This window comes from Geospiza fortis, unplaced genomic scaffold (genome assembly GCF_000277835.1).
Source record: "Geospiza fortis unplaced genomic scaffold, GeoFor_1.0 scaffold31, whole genome shotgun sequence".
Taxonomy (NCBI): domain Eukaryota; kingdom Metazoa; phylum Chordata; class Aves; order Passeriformes; family Thraupidae; genus Geospiza; species Geospiza fortis.
Window position 1 is genome coordinate 502,411 of NW_005054483.1, and position 12,434 is coordinate 514,844.

At 44.0% G+C, this 12,434-nt stretch overlaps 2 protein-coding genes across 2 annotated transcripts in view; both read left to right on the forward strand.

Annotated features, from left to right (window-relative positions):
* LOC102038856 (solute carrier family 2, facilitated glucose transporter member 11-like) overlaps positions 1–4,266 on the forward strand; it is an 8,659-nt gene extending 4,393 nt beyond the window's left edge. The window contains exons 6-12 of the mRNA XM_005428421.1: positions 313–461; positions 1,583–1,770; positions 1,911–2,021; positions 2,532–2,633; positions 2,792–2,867; positions 3,535–3,662; positions 3,999–4,266. Of these exons, the coding sequence (XP_005428478.1) occupies positions 313–461; positions 1,583–1,770; positions 1,911–2,021; positions 2,532–2,633; positions 2,792–2,867; positions 3,535–3,662; positions 3,999–4,205 (961 nt within the window). The 3' untranslated portion in view covers positions 4,206–4,266. The remainder of the gene's footprint in view (positions 1–312; positions 462–1,582; positions 1,771–1,910; positions 2,022–2,531; positions 2,634–2,791; positions 2,868–3,534; positions 3,663–3,998) is intronic.
* Positions 4,267–6,898: 2,632 nt separating this feature from the next.
* LOC102039032 (macrophage migration inhibitory factor-like) lies at positions 6,899–10,122 on the forward strand. Its single transcript, XM_005428422.1, has 3 exons — positions 6,899–7,006; positions 9,418–9,590; positions 10,056–10,122. Exons 1-3 carry the CDS (start codon positions 6,899–6,901, stop codon positions 10,120–10,122), a joined length of 348 nt encoding a protein of 115 aa, XP_005428479.1.
* The last annotated feature ends 2,312 nt before the right edge of the window (positions 10,123–12,434 follow it).

The window sequence follows — 12,434 nt, forward strand, 5'->3', positions numbered from 1 at the left end:
TTACATAGAAAGTCTTAGCAAATGTTTGGCTCTTGTGGCCAAGCAGTGGTCAAATGAGTCTCATCAGCTCTCTAGACATTATACTGGGTTCTAATGATATTCAGAAAGATTTTCAAAATATCAGATAATTCCTTTAAAATAAATTGTCAGAAATAAAAATAGCCAAATTTGTGAAATCTGCCAAATTAAAATTCAGATGTTAACTCCAGTGAACCCTTGAATGGAATATGAGCAATCTTTATCACTCAGAAAAACTTCCTGAACATTCATTCCATTATTTCAGCATAATTTTGTTTCACATACGCTTTCCAGGGAGATTTTAGGAAGCGAAGCTTTGTGGCCATGGTTGTTAGCATCTAGTGGACTTTCAGCATTGGTTCAACTGGTTACCCTCCCATTTTTCCCTGATTCACCATCCTACCTCCTGATACAGAAGGGTAATGAGGAAGCCTGCAGGAAAGGTAGAGTGTCTGCTTTCCTCACTTACTTCCCTTCACCTGCTGTGTCCCAGGGAGAGGCTCTGCAGCAGAGGAGGCAGGGCAGAGCTGTGCTGCACAGGGCAGTGCCATGGAGCACAGGCAGCCTCACAGAAAACAGCTCAGGTACCCCTGGCAGTGTCTGTGTTAACCTCACTCAGCACATGAAGGCAAGAAACACAGATGTGTATCAGCACATCTAACATTTCCCACCTTGGTGGGCACTGCTTTATCTCTTTAAAGGAAATGGTTCAGGCAGCTGTCTTTTTTGGATTGTTAAATAAAAAGTACTCAAATGTTTATTTTGTTTACAGTTAAGTAAACTCCACATTAGAAAGTTGTGCTATACTGACAACCAGACAGACAAAGTCCTTCGAATTGCTCACTGCCCCTGCAGCAACCAGATGGCAGAAGCAGCACCAGCACCTACTCCAATGGACAGGCTTTAATGCATGTGGAAACCCAGGGCACTGGGAATATTTCTCTGTCTGCTCTGGGGCGCCCTGACCCCCAGGAGAGCACTGACTTTGACCCTCATTCATGGAGAAAGTTTCCCAGACTTCAAGATAGAGTGGAATCCACAAAGTGTGAAATAGATTATAGAGAGTAGTGTAGGTGTATCACTTGGTGAGAAATTTAGGGTTTGGGATTTTTAGTATGTTGTGGATGGAAGCAAGATGGAGGGCACAGGGTCTTGTCCTGGGTTTCTTCTTCATGCTTCTTCTTCCTTCTTGTCCATGGGTTTGGGTGGCATTTTGTAACTGAACAGAAAAGTTCACATTGCAACTCTTTGGGATCAGTTATTGGGTTAAAAGGGAAAATAATCCAGGTGTCAGTCCTTAATTGGATAGTTTAGTCTTAAAAGACCTTGTAACAAGAGATTGTTGGCCATTTTGTACCTTCCAATGGAAAGCTGGTGAACTCACAGCAGTGAGACTGTTTTACTGATAAGAAATAATAAACACTTGAGTTTGAACATGAACAACTGTCTCAAGTGCCTTCAATCCAGACCCAGAGAAACCAACAACTGAAACCCCCACAAATGCAACCACTCCTGAAGGAGCTATCCTGGTAGGATAATCCACTTCCCTCTTTCTCCCCTGCAGCCATCAGGAAGCTCTGGGGGGAAGGAGACCACCAAGCAGAAATTGATGACATTATGAAGGAGAAGGGTGCCATGGCAAGCACGAAAACCTTGCGTGTCCTCGAAGTAATAAAAGAGAGATCCCTGCGCTGGCAGCTCTACATTCTGGTGATTGTCTTGACCACGCTGCAGCTCTGTGGGATAAATGCAGTTGAGTGCTCTCTTCATACCCAGGACAAGAGAGGCAGCATTACAAACCTCTCAAAGTCAATGTTATTAAAACAGCTTAGAATTGTATCTCAAATGCAACACCTTTTTTCACAGGTTAATTTCCTCTTTGCGTTTTTCAGATCTACTTCTATTCTTTTGAAGTATTCCACACAGCCAAGTTTGAAGAATACCTTATCCCATACGTGTCCCTGGGAGTTGGGTTGTGTGAGTGCTTGTCCTCCATACTGTGTGTAAGTCTTTTCAGATTTGGCTTTGAAGGAAAAATTTAATGTGGTCAACAACTGTGCCTTTCCTTTCTTTTAACTGGGCTCAGAGAAATTTTGCATAACCTAAGCCACATCTTCCTGCTTCTGCAAAACCACAGGCAAGATACAAAGAAGCTTTTCTCCTAAATTATTTGCATGAGTGTGTGTCTTTAGACTCACTTTTTTCTTCAAAATAATAATCTTCTGATGTTCTGGATTAGATGTGTGTACATATGTGTGGACAATTTTACATATGCCAGTATGTAAAAGAGGGAACTGTCTAATAACAGCTTAGGATTGACTAATAAACACAGCTTAATTAATAGTGAATTTGTTTTGAAAAAATAATCAAATTCATTAGGAACTAAGAGATTGTCAAATGACACTGATTTATGGGTATTATTTAGACAAATCTTCTGCACAGAACACATGGAGAGAGGAGGAATGATTTCCTTTGAGGCCTGGGGTTTGTGAGCTGTGTTTTCTGCTTTCCAGAGCACCCTCATAGACCGCTTTGGGCGGAAGGTGCTGCTCTGGGGTGGATACCTGCTGATGTGCTCTGTGCTGGCACTGCTCACCATGACCCTGTCACTGCAGGTAAAGAGGCAGCAGCCTCCTGGCCACTGCCCCAGCCCCCCTTTCTGCTCCTAACTTGCAGGAGATGTATAAAATCTTCAGCCAGTGGCAGGGAGTACAGAGCTCTGCTGTTCTGTCCTGTGTCTAATGGTTTGGTATCCCTGGTTTCTCACTTTTAGCATCGCTTTTTCTGGATGCATTACTTCAGTGTTATCTTGATCTTCCTGTTTGTTGTCTTCTTTGGAATTGGACCCTGTGAGTACATCAGTGGTTATGCTGGGAGGAAATTTGGTGTTGAATTGGTTGGCAACACAACTGGCAGAGGAAGAACTGGCTAGTGCCCTGCTAAAAAGTTCTGGAAATTAAGGAGGGAAGGGCAGACATATACAAGGGAAGACAGGAAAAGGATGCAGACGCCTCAAATTTTATTGCTGACCACATGATCTAAATAATTTAAAACAGTATCGTCTTCTCCAGGGGGCATGAGATAGAAAATTCAATACAATTTCTAAATTAATCAGCTAAAAACAGGATTGTAGGCATTGCCAGGTATGTTAATCAGCTTCAATAACTTAACAAGTCAAGCTTATGTCTACCAACATGCTCCAGGTGGAAGTGGCCACAGGAGCCAAAAGGGAGGCTGGTTCTAGAAACCCTGCACCAGTAACAGCTACCAGTGCAATATGGAATTGCACAGATCCACTGATACCAGAAAAACTATTCCAGTATCAACAAAAGTAACCTAAATTAACTGCTGGATTCCATTTCTGGAATCAAGGCCTTTCACCCTCATAGCAGAGGCCACCTACCAACAGGTGACTTATGCTGTCTGTCTGTCCCCTCTGCCACTGCCATTGGGAGGAGCTCCAGCAGAAGCAAGGAAACAAATAAACCTGGTGTGTGCTTGGCTTTGCTTTTTCAGCTGGAGCCACCATATCTGTGATGGTTGAAATCTTCAGCCAGTCATACAGACCATCAGCCTTTCTGATTGTTGGCTGCATCAACTGGATGGGACTCTTTGTACTTGGGATGATTTTTCCAGTAATTGTTGTAAGTGATTCTCAGAGGATCCCTCTTCCCAGGCTAATCTATTTCTGAATATCAACAAGGGGCAAAATAATAGCAATAAATTGCAATGACATGCAAAGCTTAGCACGCTGTCTAAACACCAAACCTGCTCAGAAACCCCCCAGGCTTGTCAAGGAGCAGCAATTGGACTCAGGTCCAACATGGCCAGAGGGAACTCCTGGGTTGGTTCCTGTCCTGGACTGTGCACTGAGCACACCTCTGAATTTGAACTTCTAAGACACAGGCTTGCACTAAAGGGAAGGGAAATAGAAATGAGTTTCTTATTTTCCTCACATTGTCTTGCATTTCTGCCTGCAGGATAACCTTGGACCCTTCTGCTTCCTTATTTTTTTGGGAATCCTTGTTTTATCAGCAATTTTCATCTACCTGTATCTTCCTGAGACCAAGGGAAAATCAATCATGGAAATAAAAGCAGAATTCAACAAGCTGAACTTTGGGAAAAAAGAAACCTCTGTCACTGAAAATAACTTTCCTAAGGAACAGTTGTATTGCACCAAGCTCTGAATGTTCAGAGAAGAAATTTGCATCTCTTAGAAAAGACAGGAAATAATGTTGCAATAGAACTAAAAAGGAAACATTAAAAACAGACTGCAAGCTCTTCTGTCTCGTTTTTTCTTTTTTAAGATTGATATGAAACTCATTATTCTAGAGTAACCTCATAAGTACCTCATAAGCAGGAACCTGCTGGCAAACAGCTCAGAGATGAGTGTCAGAAATACAAAAGAATAAGTGAAATATTTTAAGATGAACCAAGGTAAAGAATGATTAAGAATGGGAAACACAGAAGTCAAAAGTGTGGCTGACAGGCAGCAGAGGGAAAGCGAAATACACGGTTTAGGGTGAGCCAAGATGATACAGACTAAAAATTAACACCTCAAATTCAGAAAACAGGTTTCAGCATGACAACAGAGAAAAGCATTGAAAGTGAAATTTGCTGTGCAACAGTCCCGGAGATGTAATGGAAATCTCAGTGGAAAACATCCTAGTAACTCTAGGCAGGGAGAAGGACCTGCTAAACTGAGATATGCTTGCATGCAAAAGAAGTAAAATGGCTGCTATAAAATAAAGCAGGCTCTGGAGAGCATCTCTGGGGTCTAAGGAACTGATTTTCGACCTGCTGCATCAACTTCTGGGAATTACATCAGATGTTTTCACAGAAGAAAGAGTTTGTTTTGGAAATGTTTTTCTTGCTATGTAAGCAAGCTGGGAATAACGACTGATTATTGTACCCAGCAGTAAAAATAGGTTGTGAAGTTCATTGGAAATAGTCTAAGTTTTTCCAAGTGACCAATAACAAGTATAGGATGGCTTGTAACGAAACAGTTTGGATCATGCCACCTGCTTTCCTCTAACCACTGAAGAAAAAATGAATCAATATTACAAAGTACAGCTCCTCTCCTTACAGATGGAGGTGTCACTTGTGTTTGTTTTTAGCACTTTGGCTTAGGAAACATACTCTGAAAAGGCTTTTTGTAAACCAGATTTTATTCCTGGGTTTTTTTAGGGTTTTCATTATTTTCAGAATGCATACAGGAAACACAATCCACAAACGTGGGCTGTAAATTAACACTGACATTTCATCTGCTGACTTTTTACACCAAGGGTGCTACAGTGAAGGAACTAACTTAAAAACAACATACCCCACACAATCATAGAATGGAGTGGGTTGGAAGGGACCTTAAAGATCATCTAGTTCCACCCCCCTGCCACGGACAGGGATGCCACCATTTAGGTCAGGTTGTTCAGGGCCAGTCAACCTGATCTTGAACACAATCAGCTTCAGCACGTTCATACAGAAGTTTTCACAATTAAAAAGGGTTTACTTCAATTACACCATTCAATACAAGCATTTAGTGCAAGCTATAGAAAGCCTGGATAAAATGGAGTGAGTAGAAAAGCTCTTAACTCAGAAACTACTGGGCACAAAGACACTCATCACTTTTAATATGGAGAGATGGTCAAACTATTTGTTTTATCCCCATCAGCATTTTCACCCTGCTCTCCCCACACATCTCACTGTGAACACCCCCTACCAAATGCCATGTGATCCCTCTAAATCATTTCTCTCATGTAAGGCTGTTCCAGGCAGCAGTGAGACTGATCCCAGCCTTGCCATGCACTCCTCCAGTCTGGATAAAAGCTGCTCCTGTCAGAAAGCCTGTGGATTTCCTATCTCTCAGGAGTTATGACTGTTATGGAACTATTTGCACAACAAAGGAGCAAGTTGAAAACAAGCCTTCTCTGAGCATGTAGAATGCATCACCACAGTGGAAAATCAAGACTCTGATTTTAAGGCATCTTGGTGGTGACTTAGTCATGGTTCAGGAAAGGTCTGCACAACATGTGTCACTGGGGGTTTTTGTTATGGTCCATTCCAGAGAGAGTTTCAGACCTCACAATTGAATTATTCATCCAATTTTTAAGAAACAATTACTAGGCTTGCATAAAGAGGTGCATTACAACCTGCACCTGCCTCTGAAACACTTGATTATCCATTGGTTTAATGACTGGGTGTGACCGTGTTCACAGGGGTCCCAGGATGAGGGAAGAGATGAGGATCTGACTCCATGTTTCACAAGGCTTGATTCATTATTTTATGTTATATATTACATTAAAACTATACTAAAAGAATAGAAGAAAGGATTTCATCAGAGGGCTAGCTAAGAATAGAAAAAGAAATAATGACAACAAAAGCGTCTGTCTCAGACAGAGAGTCCGAGCCAGCTGACTGTGATTGGCCATTAATTAGAAACAACCACACGAGACCGATCACAGATCCACCTGTTGCATTCCACAGCAGCAGATAACCATTGTTTACATTTTGTTCCTGAGGCCTCTCAGCCTCTCAGGAGAAAAAATCCTAAGGAAAGGATTTTTCAGAAAACATGTCTGTGACAACTGGGCTGTCTCCAAACACGAGGGCTCATTTTGGATGCTTTGGTTTCCAGAGTGCAAAGCTGGGTTCCCTCCCAGGCCAGTGCACTGGCTGTGTGTGTTAGCAGCCTGCAGATGGCACATCCAGCCTCCCCCTCCTGGGACACTGCCACCCCTCTCAATGCACCTGCTGAAGGTATCATTGACTATTCAGAGGCTCCTGAGGTGTTTACTGGCACAGTGGGCTGGGCCAGCTTGTGGTGAGTTAGAAATAAAGCTGAGAACAAGGTGAGCTGAAACAAAAACCTGCTCATGATCCAAAGATGCCTAAATTCATTGTTAACACAAATATAAGCAAGGATAAAGTTCCAGAATCCTTTGCAGGCGGGCTCACCCAACAATTATCAAAAGTAGTGGGCAAACCAGCACAGGTTAAGTCCACTTGCTGAAATGTTTTCCTTCTTTAATCAGCTGTGCCTATGCAATGAGCTGTTTCTGAGTGATAGCCTTGATAAACTAATATAGCTAATGACTCACCAGTATTTGCAGTCTTCTCTCTGGGAGAATATCAAATACTTGTTCACTGTAACTTAGTTTTGTTGAGATCTCAAAACCCTGGAGTATTCAAACTGGTTTTGTGTGGGATGATATTGCATGTAGTTATCTGCAGATGAAGACAGTGGATGTATGTGGGGATCTGTCCACAGGCACCTGTGAACACCTCTCAAGAACCTGGCTGACTGAAGAGCAAAGCTCAGCCTCCACTTCCTTGCTGAGTCCTGTTGAATAAATGCCTGTTATTTACCAAACTGCCTGTAGCCTAGTGGTTACAGTTGAAGCACAAAAATTATTTATTCTGCTTGCTTGGACATCTGGCAAAAATATCTGTGTGGCATCCTGCTATTTGTAATCAAAATAGCAGAGTAAAAGCTGCCTGGTGGTTTCACTACCAAACTGGAGGGGTTTGACCTGCCAAAACGTGGCAGGTAAAGTATGGCAGTATGCTACTGAGGTGAAGTCCTGAAACACTGGTATTGAGGGTATTAAAAGGATTTATAAGGCTGTTATTTTCTTAATACTGACTAGTCACTAGTCACTCTATCAGTTGCTTACTGAAAGTTGTAGAATATGAAAAACCAAAAGAAAACTTCTCTACAGAGCTGTAAACTTCCTACCATGAGCTGTACCTCAGCAGTAGCTTTAGTGAATTGGCTATAGATCTGTAGCTGCTTATTTAAGCACTCTTTGTGCATATTCACTGCCCATTTTCAGAAAATGTTTACTTTGCTTTGGGAGTGATGCTTTGAAACTGTGGAAAGAATGAAGTTTTGGTGCCTACAGAAAGGGCTGTGAGGGCTCCCCAGCAAAGCTTTCTCCAAGCACTGGGACACGTGGACACATTAAATTCTTTCATAAAACTGATGTGTTTTATCCCTCTTTTAAAAAGCCAATTTTTATCAGTCTAGCAAACAAGGGCTTGCTGTGGGGGGGGGGCAAGGGGTGTGTCTTGCATAACAGCTTCTGAATATAAAGCTAGAGGCCAGGGCTGGGATGCAGCTGGAACAGGTTTGTGCAGCTGTGTGGAAGGGATATGTAATGGGACTTAGAAATATACAGCGAATAACAAAGAGATTTTTCTGAAGAGGACATACAAGCTCTTCGTGACAAAGGAGGCAATAGGAAAGGGAGAGTCTCTTAGTTATAACACAGAAAGAAGGAAAGGATTAGGGTGGGCTGGAATGCAGAGCTTTCCTCTCACAGGAAACTGTGCCATTTGGGAAAAATATGGATTTTCAATCAAATTGGGTTTTTTCCTACTGGAAGAACATTTCCAAATATTTTCAAACTGCTCTAAGAAGAAAATAATGCTGATTAATGTCTCAATTTGATTTTTCTTTTAATAGTGATAACCTGCTTCCTGGGTAGGAGTTAAAGGCATGGATGTACCTACATTTGGCACAAAGTCAAGAGCACGTGGTGTCCAGACAGGGGAGAGCAGGGCCAAGCAAGTGGTACCTCAGCAGGATCTCCTTGGCTTATCCTGTACTGCTGTGGTCTGATGCACCTCACACCCAAACAAACTGTAACTGATGGCCAAGACTAATTACCCAGACAACTCCTGGTACTCAGGCTAGCTTGTTTCACCAAGAGGGTGAATTGCTGCTGAGGTCCAACGATGCGCTGCTAATAAACGTGGGTAAGAGCAGCACAGGAGGCAGATGGGTGCCAGAGGAGCTGATCCCCAGATTCCCCAGAGGGTGGATCTGACACTGTGTATTAGCAGCAGGGAAAATCGAGGGCTGGTCATTAATATTAACATAGATACTTTCTTCTGTTTTTCCTGATATCAAGAACAAAAGCAGGATTAGGCTGTATTTTGTTTAATGAGGTGCATGTTGATTTAGGCCTCTGCTGTGTCAGTTCACATTTCCCTCAGCAGGGAAGACTGCAGCAGGAGCCAGTGAGGTGCAAAATCTCTCTGGAACGCAATGTGGCAGCAGGACCATTGCACTCCCCCTCATCCCTGACCTTCCCACAGGGGCAGGGAGAGCCTGGTGGCTCAGAGGAGGTGCTGCAGGTACTGCAGGTCACTGAGCTCCTGGAGCACCTGGACTAGGAAGCCTGAAAACTATGGAGTCTCTGTACTGTCCTTTGACACAGGAGTGAGGATCTTGGAGTAGAACGCAAATCTAGGCAGTAAGACGTCAACAAGTGAAAGCTTTGCATATCAAAAACATGCACTTGTTTTCACTGCAGTTTAGGTACATAAATGCCTTCCTGGATTTTGAAAACTTTTCTTAATACGGCAAAGAAAATAACATTCATTTTCTTCTTCCAACAGTACCTAGCAATACAGATCTCTCCTGATCAGGTGATGTCCTTTGGTGGCTCCACAGACCCTTGTGCTATGTGCTTTCTCTACAGCATTGGAAAGACAGGGGAGCAGGAGAACAAGGGCTACTCCAAATTGCTTTGTGACCTGATGAGCAAACAGCTGAAAATACCATCTGACAGGTGAGCTCATACAGCAACTTGTCTGACATGACTTTCCACAGATTGTTAAAACTATTCATCCCAGGCTGATCCTTTGGTGTTCTCTACTAATGTGCTGATTGAAGAGATCAAATGCCAAGTCAACTGAGCAGCTCCCCAGCTAAAAAGAGAAGAGCCATTGCATGAGCTGCAATGCCAATGTCCACAAGCTGCAGAATTCCTTGGTCAAAATGATGTAGGTTCAGGCACTGTTCGTACCCACAGATATCGTGTGCAAAAGATCCAGTACAGACACAAGAACTTGATCGCTAGGAACTCCAGAGCGCAAGGAGATGGGGCATGAACAGGGGCAGGAGGAAGGGAGTGTAAGGCCTGGGAAGGACAAAGCCCCAGGGGAGATCTGCAGCGTGTCCTGGTGCAGGAGCACCCTGAGCAGCCTGCAGCACTCTGCTCTCAGCTGTTAACGGTGCCTGTCTTCCCTTCCAGAATCTACATCAGCTTCTTTGACATCAGTGCTGGCAATGTGGGCTGGAATAACAGCACCTTTGCTTGAGGTGCCCTGGGGTGATCACAGCTGATTCCTGAACCTTCACCATGCTTTGAGAACTGCAGTTCCAGTCACCTTCTGGAGTGCAAAATGCAAAAGGCATTGGTATCTTAGTTGCTGCTACCCACTGCTGTTTATCTTGTCTGATGCTTAAATAAAATGCAGCAGCACCCTTATGTCTGAGACCTTCTTGTTACTCTGGGAAGACCTGGAGTTGAGATGGAGGGTGCCTTCTCAAAATACTCTCAACAGAAGCTTTTCTTTCAAAAAAAGGTTTAGTCATATATGAAGATGAACACTCCTTTTGCCTTTGCCCTGTCCATGCTCAAGAGCCAAATTTCAAGAAGAGATAAATATATCTTGACCTGGTTTCGAGATATATTTAAGTTAATAGATGTGCAAATGTTGCACATGGACCTGCCTTCAAAAAGAGCAAAGACATGATTACCTCTTATTTAAAAGGGATGGACTGCAGTCCAGGTCCTCTTTAGGTCTAACACTACAGGGATATCTAGCTGAGTAACAGAAAAATTTGTGCTGGGAGTCTCCCAGGCCTCAGCACAGGCAGAGGGAGTGAGTGGAAAAAACCACTGTTCACTGCTGTGCCCTCCCCTTTTCATCCACTGAACAATTTGTAGTGACAGTGAAGATTAGAGCACAGCTCAGAAAGAGGCAGAGGCACAGCAACCCACAGTAATTCCTAGGGACTGAAGTGGTGAATTAATTATGAAAGGAAGATTTGCATACAAATATTTATTATTTAAGCCCTTGGTCAGATAAGATCATTTGCTTCCAAAGTAAAATAAAAGACTGAGTAGAGAGGTTTCCTGAAATTCTGTAGTTAAGTGTATTGTGAGTTTTTCTGGAAGAGCAAACCTTATCACACCCCCATTCTGAACTTTATTGTTAACATCCCATTGTGTCCCTACCACAGCTTTGCTTTGCAGCCACGGATTTTAAATTCAGACCTGCACCTCAAACAACAAAAATGCTTTGTTGGGATAACAAATGGAAACTGCTTTGGTGAAAGTTTCTTTCTTAGTCAGGGAGGCAAAAGAGAATGAAATTGCAGATGTCTCGCCTTTGAGTGGCTGCATAGCCAGGGCTGCCCCTCTGTGCCTGGCAGGCCACAAGGCAAGCACACCAGTGGTGATGCTACTCTCAAGCTTTTCTCCCTGCACAGGTGGAATCCCCACCCCACCTCCATGCAACAAACCTAGGAGGCAGGAAGGTGAGAGGAGTAAGTGGGACTAGGTAATGGCAGGGAGCTGAGGATATCAAAGGCAGGAAACTCAATCAGTTCTTAGTGGCTGTTCTTAAGCACTGTTAATCACTAGAAAAGGAAGTGCTGCAGTTCTCAGCATTATAACCTGTGTCACTCCAATGCATTCCCATCCAATGTATGACACCATCCCTTACTCCTCACTCAGGGCCATGAGTGCTCACATCTGTAACGTGTGTGGGCAAGCTTCCCAGCAGCAGCAGTGCACGGCTGCTGTGTGTGCAATGTCTGGGCAGAGAGGGCTCCGGGCCTGATCCTCTTTAGCCTTCCTGTGAGTCATTTCGGGAGCAGAGCAGCGCTGCCGCCGTCGGGGCAGGCAAGAGCCAGGGTGGGGAGCCGTGCCCTGGCAGCTGCCTACGTGCATCGCATCACACAGCGCAGAACACGGCTCGGCTCTGCCGCCTCACCTCCAATAGGCACGCATCAGTTCATTCCCAAGCAAAACAAAATTCACTTCTGCCTCTTTCCGGTAGAAAAATATGATGTGAAAATTAAAATTATCTATTGCTCTAAGGAGCAATAGATAATCTTTAATTTGACTGAAATACATTAGAGAATAATTTATATGGCAGCAAGGCAGACGTTTCTGCTTACACCGAGCTAAAGCTGTACACACAGTTAAAGCAAACCCGCTACAAATGTTACTTTATTTCTGCAAAAGAATAAAATTTTCGGAGTCAGGGCAAGCACCGCTTTTTGCAACTGCCAAGCTGAGGCCTGTATCCCTCTCTGGCCCTGATCCCGGAGAAACCAGTGGGAGCGCCACAGCGGTAGCATCACATGCGCTGATGTCAGGTTATGTATGAGCTGCCCAGAGCGCCCGGAGCCCGTTCCAGGAAGGAGCATGCAACAAACCCTCAAAACATGTTCAGTGACAGCAGCAAAGCCAAGGAATAACGGCGGGGCGGGGGAGACCTCCGGTCAAGAGCCGGCCGCGGGAGGGGTCAGCACGCCACAGTGCGGGCTGCAGACGGCGGAGCCGGTGTGCGTCCGTGTGTCCCCGCCCCGCTCCCTCCCCTCCCTGCCAGGCGGGGGC

Coding starts and splice junctions, on each gene's coding strand:
- LOC102039032 (XM_005428422.1), top strand. CDS start 6,899: ATGCCTAAATTCATTGTTAACACAAATATAAGCAAGGATAAAGTTCCA. Junction 7,007..9,417: donor TAGTGGGCAAACCAGCACAG/GTTAAGTCCACT, acceptor TTCTTCCAACAG/TACCTAGCAATACAGATCTC. Junction 9,591..10,055: donor CTGAAAATACCATCTGACAG/GTGAGCTCATAC, acceptor CTTCCCTTCCAG/AATCTACATCAGCTTCTTTG.